The sequence below is a fragment of the Phoenix dactylifera genome, chromosome 5 (assembly GCF_051530095.1).
Source record: "Phoenix dactylifera cultivar Ajwa chromosome 5, Ajwa_hap1_PhDact_Kaust_v1.1, whole genome shotgun sequence".
Taxonomy (NCBI): Eukaryota; Viridiplantae; Streptophyta; class Magnoliopsida; order Arecales; family Arecaceae; genus Phoenix; species Phoenix dactylifera.
Genome location: NC_143194.1, coordinates 18418223 through 18425624, shown reverse-complemented (window position 1 = coordinate 18425624; position 7402 = coordinate 18418223). Strand labels below are relative to the sequence as shown.

General features: G+C 39.1%; 1 protein-coding gene and 1 long non-coding RNA gene across 2 annotated transcripts; one reads left to right on the top strand and one right to left on the bottom strand.

The window, feature by feature from the left end:
• Positions 1-2165: 2165 nt before the first annotated feature.
• LOC103716979 (Pathogenesis-related thaumatin superfamily protein) lies at positions 2166-4742 on the top strand. Its single transcript, XM_008805201.6, has 3 exons — positions 2166-2348; positions 3154-3449; positions 4210-4742. The coding sequence occupies exons 1-3, from the start codon at positions 2279-2281 to the stop codon at positions 4627-4629; spliced, it is 786 nt and encodes a 261-aa protein (XP_008803423.4). The 5' UTR covers positions 2166-2278; the 3' UTR covers positions 4630-4742.
• LOC148703429 (uncharacterized) lies at positions 3153-7004 on the bottom strand. Its single transcript, XR_015987034.1, has 2 exons — positions 6582-7004; positions 3153-3432 (listed from the first exon to the last, which is right to left on the bottom strand). It is a non-coding gene; the product is annotated as an uncharacterized LOC148703429 (long non-coding RNA).
• Between the last annotated feature and the right edge of the window lie 398 nt (positions 7005-7402).

The window sequence follows — 7402 nt, the reverse complement described above, 5'->3', positions numbered from 1 at the left end:
GCCACCATTAGTTCTTCCGTGGATGAAGGGGGGAGGGGGAAGGGAGGAAAGAAGTCCTTCTGTTGATGTTGGAGGAGGGGGAGGAAATCATGCCTGTTCTTGGAAGGAAGAAGAAGAAAAAATAGAAGAGGAGATCTCTTCTTCTCTCTTTCCCTTGGCCGACCACCATCGCCAGCGACTGCAACAGTGGCGGCCGGCGATGGTTCGGCCAGTGGTGTTGTCGGGTTGGGGAAGGAGAGGGCACAACCACCATGGTTGTTGCCCTTGGATCAAAAAGGATTTGAGGGAGGGAGATGTATTCCCAACCATGAAGAGAGAGGGATCATCCCTTTCTTTTGGTCTCTTCATCGGGATCGGCCATCATCGCCGGCGTGGTAGCGGCCACAGCTGGCGACGACATAGACCGGTGGTACAAGGTGGGAGTCGGGCCACCCCAACTGCCCTAGATTTGAGGGATTGAGATATTTGGGGACCTGGTGATGGACCCCATAGTAGATATGAATTATGGTTTAGAATATTTAAATATTAGATAATTTAGTTTGTGATTTATAATTGATGTTGTAGGGGAAGAGTCAGCGGTGCTAGGAGGTTTTGATCAGGGGACTCAACACCCCAGCTCGTAGGTTGTGATCCGGATCTGTATTTGTGTCAGTCTACAATTTCTGTAAGAATCCTTGTACGCCAATCCTGTATGTTATAAATATTTTTACACCATATATGTATGATATGCTATGATCCAGACAAAACAAAAATAGTTTTATATTACATTATATTTTGATCGTGTTGGCTTATGATTGGTTTTATGGTGGATGCATGTATGCGCATAACCTATACCTGCATAATTGGATTTATAAATATGGTTCCTATGATATGATGGTATTAAATCGTATTTTGGTTATATTTGTTTGTAATTGATAGTATGATGGATACAATCCTGAGCATAATTTACATTTATATAATTAGACTAATAGATATGGTGGATAGACTAACCATGTTATATTGATTGCCCTGTCACGGGCCGGAAACGTGACCTTGGTTAGTCTAGACCGGATATAAGATCGAAAAGGGAATTGATGTGTGTGTGAATTGATTAAATGAACAGGGACTTTGGGCTTATCTAGTTATTATTGATTGCCCCATCACAGGCTGGAAATGGGATACTATCGATTGCCCCGTCACAGGCTGGAAATGTGATACTATCGATTGCCCCGTCACAGGCTGGAAATGTGATACTATCGATTGCCCCGTCACAGGCTGGAAATGTGATACTATCGATTGCCCCGTTACGGGCCGGAAACGTGACCGGGATGTAGCCCAAAGTCGGAAAGATAATTGATCCGGATCAAGTTAGTAGAGAATGGAAAGAAAAGGCATTGAAAACATTAATTGAAGATTTTGAGATATCGTATGACGTATCACACTTGAGTGGCTGGACTTTTATTGACATTTGACTTGCATATTCATACTGATTATTCGAGCTTTCGATAGCCGGTATATGATTTTATGATATGTGCATTGGTTTGTCGTGGTTTCCAAATTAATATTATTATTGTGTTGGTATGGATGTGTAGGGATTCTTACTGGGCTGTAAAGCTCACTCCCTCTTTTTCTTTACCAGAGTTGCAGGATGCATAGATTTGGATGGGATGGGCGCAGAGTGCAAGTACCAGAGTCATTAGTTAGTTTGTTTGTTTATCCTTCTTTGATGTTAATGAACATTTGAAGATCTTGTAATTGAACTAATTTGTTTATTTGGATATGTCGGATTTGTCTATTTGAATTATCAATTTCTTGTGAATTTATTGGAATTTTTGTTAATCATAGGCCTTGCATGATCTTTTGGGCACTGCTCTAGGGCTCATGCGGCCGGTCACGTACCGGATCCGGGTGCTGGGTTCGGGGCGTGACACCAAGTGTTGTCATGAAGAATGAGATCTGAATCCTTATGCTTATGACTGAGAACAGACATGTATATTGGTTCTGGTCTCCGATTCAAAGCAGTGTGCACCACCCAGATATGGGACCGAAAGAACAAATATGGGCAAATGGTTAATAGCTGAAGTGCTAAGGTCCTAACCGTTGAACGTGAAACAGCCTGATCCTTTTTAATTCTACCAACCATACACCAAACGTGCCTGCAAAGATTTCTGATCCCAAAGACGCTTGAATTGCACTGCAAGAATGATTTATAAAACCCTATTAAACTACAATAACCATAGGATATAGGCAAAGATATAAACCCTACACATTCGCTCAGTTTCCTCATGCCTCAAACCCAATGAAGCAGCTCATGTTGAAGCTCCCAACATCTGTACTCTTTCCTTTGATATGGCAGTTCATCTTGTTTGGTAATACTAATAGTTCTATTTTGCTTTACCTCATGCTCTTCTAATTATTTGCTAATTTTCGTTTACCCTACTTATTATAATGAAATGTTACTATCAGTTCTTTTGGCAGCTGGTGCATGACCTAATTATTTTTGTATCGTTTAGCATCAACTTTACACCCTCTTGTGCTGTTTTAATACGGATTATAATGATATAGTTTGTGATGAAAATCAGAGAAGAGACTCGAGAGGAAGAACAAAATCAAGATTAAACACATGACCAACTCAATGCAGGGAGCTAGTCAATCTTGGCAAACCAGTTGGTATCTAGCAGCTAATATTTGATGAGTTCTAGCTATCATCCTTACTCAACCCAAATGAACTGAGTGGGGTTTATCTCTACTTGAATGGAATTGCCCTTGGGTCCCTTGTGAAAAAAGGAGGGGACGAAAAAAGAGAGAGAAATAAATAAGACGTGATTGAGATTTAACAATATATTTAGTTAATATGATCCCCTATATTCCGCGCACACCAACCTACATACTTATATCCATATGCGTGCGTTCAAGTAGAAAATCCTTCATCTTGCACCAATCTGCAGTTGGTATCTTTGAGTTAAAACTGATTACATTAAGCATGAATCCTACTAATATCTTCCCACTAATTTATGCACAATGACAAAACATTCACTAGTACTTACCCTGACATATACTACTAGATGCATAAATCAATGAAAAGAAGAAAGCCGATGCGAAAACAGAGTAATCAATGAGAATATAAACATTTAATTTCATTGTTATTTAATACTTATACCATATTTTTTGCAGGTGGCCTTGTGAATGGGCAGCTGGTGACATTCCACATCTCTAACAAGTGCCCCTTCCCAATATGGCCAGCAGCTGCTCCTAATGCCGGCCATCCTGTGATTGCTGATGGTGGCTTCTTCCTCCCACCTGGACAAACCAAGCGAGTCTATGCCCCACCAACATGGAATGGGCGTTTCTGGGCCAGAACCGGTTGCAACTTCAACTCCACCTCTAAACCTGTTTGCCAAACCGGCGACTGCGAAAGCCTGCTCTCATGCAATGGAACTATAGGCATGCCTCCTGCCACACTTGTGGAGGTAGAGTGTTATTTTTATTTTTTTAAAAAAAACTCTTTTCCTTGTTATATCCATTCTACATCTCTGTTAAGCCTGGCTGGATGATTGTGATATGTGAACAATACCATGACATTATGATTTGAAAGTAAATCTATAGCAAAAATAACTTTTCTGGAATCCAAAACTTTCCTCTTTTCCTTGTAATATTCATTCTACATCCTCTGTTAAGCCTGTTTGGATGATTGTGGTATGTTAACAATGCCATAACCTTATGATTTGAAAGTAAATCTATAGCAAAAGTAACTTTCTGGAATCCAGAAGTTTAGTCTTTTCTACATCCTTTGTCAAGCCTGTTTGGTTGATTGTGATATGTCAACAATACTGTAAAATTATGATTTGAAAGTAAATCTATAGCAAAAATAACTTTTCTGGAATCCAAAACTCTACTCTTTTCCTTGTAATATTCATTCTACATCCTCTGTTAAGCCTGTTTGGATGATTGTGATATGTTAACAATACCATAAGATTATGATTTGAAAGTAAATCTGTAGCAAAAGCAACTTCTCTGGAATCAGAACAAAAAACAAAAAAAAAAAACTTCATAACCAGCAATATTCATGTCAAAATACGAGGAATATGACTGCTTTCGCAATAAACCTACAGTTGATTAGTACCTTTATGATATGTAGATATCAAAATTTTATAGAGAAGAGAATGCATCTGACTATGCCTTGTTAAGAAAATGGATGCTACCTGCCTACTTGTGCATTGGCTTGTGCAGGTTGCATTGCAGGAAGATAAGAGCAAACCTAGCTTCTATGATGTTAGTGTGGTTGATGGGTACAATCTACCCATTTCTGTCTCAACCAAGCCAGCCGATCGAAAGTGTTGGATTGGTGGGTGCACAAAGAGCATTAACAGCGTATGCCCACCAGAGCTCCAGGTTTTAGATCAAAGTGGAGGTATCATTGCATGCAAGAGTGCATGTCTGGCATTCAATTTGGATGTGTTTTGTTGTCGAAATTCCTATGGGAAGCCAGAAAAGTGCAAGGCCAGCATGTACTCTAAGATGTTCAAGGACGCTTGCCCTTCCTATTTTAGCTATGCTTATGACACTCCATCTCCACTTGTGAATTGCTACTCCAAAGATTATGTAATCACCTTCTGCCCCTCCAAATGGAAAACTCACCTGTCTATGTAATTGAAAATCATACTACCGGGACAGTATACACTGTTTAGCTACCTTTGTAAGGATAAAAGAAATTATATGCAACAAGTTTCTTCATAACTACAAAAATGGAGAACTTTAGTAAACTTTAAGACCATACCAAAGTAACTATTGGCTTTAACAAAACCATTATGATCTGCCTCCTCTTCTTTTCAAGAAATGAGTCACAAGGAGAAATGCTGGATTGATGCATGCGAGGGAAATAAACATTAGTATGCTTTGTGTCACACAATATTGCCTGAACTGTGTGCCCAAGTAGATATAGCACCAGATTTTCACAAAATTTAGCTCAAGTTGCTTGATTGTTGACAATAGTGACATTTTATTACATATACACTCGCATGCACGGACATGCACACACATGAATATATACACATTGGACATAGGGAGACACACAGATACATGTATAGATAGGCAGGTATGTACATGAATGTGTGTCCGCAAGGATAACGACATCTCTTGAAAATCTTTAGGAAATGGGCACACCTTAGATAAAAGAAGACAATATCTTGATCTTGAACAAGGTTCAAAATTTATTTCCCTTAAATCTTAAAATATTTTTTGTTTTTTCCTAAATCTTCAGCCAAATTCATCGAAAGAATATTTAGAAGACCAATTAATTGTTAAATATTTTGATTTTAAAAAAGGCATTTGTCATTTAATTTTCTTCATTAAGTAATCCAACATGAAATTTGGTCTTTCAAGGCCGTATTTAATCCAGCGGACCTAACGTGTTACTTTATGTTAGCTCAAGGCCAGCCACACCCAAGTTGTGACTTTGGAACCCTGAAATATCTCAAAGATGTGGTTTAGGTAATTTAATGCCTTGTCTTCTAATTTGCTAGATATGCTCAGCTGGAGATTGTGTTTTTTTGAAGATGCATGAGCTAGTCTCCAAGACTATTTCCGCTGGAGCTAGTCATAGCAACCCTTTCCAATAAATCTAGCAAAAATATGACTATTTGAGAGGGCGTGCCTTGGTATAGAAAAATCTAAAAAACATCTCTCGCAGCATAATTTTCAGAGTATCATTTCGTAACAAAACTTTAGTACAAGGACAAAATAAATATTTAGGTTCCTTTTATGAAAAAGGTTCTATCACAAGGATTAAAATGTAATTAATGAAGGTTTTTTGTAAAATAATATACTTCTCAGGGGCTTACTGCAAATATTTTATTTATTTATTTATTTATTTATTTAACTAGATTCAGATTTCAGATCGAAACCCAAAACCCAAAACTCGATTAGACTCCTTATTGTTCCATAGCGATTGGGTGGAGAATGGCCTCAGATTCAGAGGCCCATCCTCGCCAAAAGACTGTTGGCAACTGCCGAAATTCTTTGATCAACAACCCACCACCTTCTTCTTTGCCTCACAGAACCCTCGCATTGCCTCCTCATCCTCCCCCTCTGTCATCCCCAGTGAAGGTCGCGACCGCCGTCCGAGAAGTATCCCCATCTCTAACTTGTGAATGATGAAGACTGCTCCCCCGAGTTAATGGGAATCTCCGATGAGTAGGGGGAGAAGGCCAAGCCGCCCTCGAAGGTGGATCCGCCGAAGGACGAGGATGAATGGGGAAGAGAGCAAGGGAAGGCTGGCGTGACGACATGAATCGTAGACTAGTGGGGGGGGGGGGAAGGAGGCGAAGCCGCTGTCGAAGCTGATACGCCCATGGACGAGGATGAGTGGGGGAAATAGTCGCGACTAGGAGGAATGACGGCTGAGAACCTGAGCGCCGTCATCCCTTCTTCTTCCTTTTTTTTTAATAATCTGATTTCTTCTTTATTTGATCTATTATTTTGATTTAACCTCCTACAAAATCCAGGATCTAATACCAAATATTGCAATTTCGTGGACTACATACAGAAGATTAAAGCACAAGATGAACAAACCATAAATCTACTCAAAGAAGATTGAAAAGTACCATGATAGCCCTAAGTAGTCATTGTTGATCACTACAGCAATATTCTGCGGAAGATGTAAGCACAGAAATGGGATAGATCTTCCTCTTCTTCTCTTTCATGCTTGTCTCTTCAATAGAATAGGTCCCTCCAGGTCTAGGAACGCAAAGATCTTAATGCTCTAGAATTTCTCTAAGGACAAATATATATAGGAGTAGGATAGAAACCCAGCCCAATTAGTAATATTTATGGGTCCACCCACTACGGAGCCAATTAACCAAATCAGGCCTACACTAATACTTGCTACACTATATAATTAAGACAAAAGAGCCCAAAATAACTATATGATCACAAATTAATTATAAGCTTCTTAATGATTATTTAGATGACAACTTAGCCTATATTACTTAATTAATCAAATTAAAATCAATTTATAATCAATGAAAGCCCACCTTTATAACAAATTCCAATAAATATAGCATGGAAAATAAAGACTGTGAGTGGTTTTTTTTTTCACTTCTGCTGCTCGGAAGCATTCAAGTGCAAGCATTGCCTACATAATATCATTGGAAGGATACTAAAAGGTGTCAAGATGGTGCTAGATTCCAAGAATAATATCATTGGCTCGAAGCAGAGTTTATGTTACACAGAACATAATCAAAAGGGTGGAGAGGAGAAGAGTGTGTGGCTGATGGAGGAGTTCTCTATACTTCTCCTTAGAAGGAGAGGTGGTGCTGTCATGATGAGGGATACAAATAAACTTCATATCACCCTAAACAAATGTCAATGTTCTTGTTGCTGTATTTTTTTTCTTGACTATAGAAATTGATGTTCTAACCTTGCA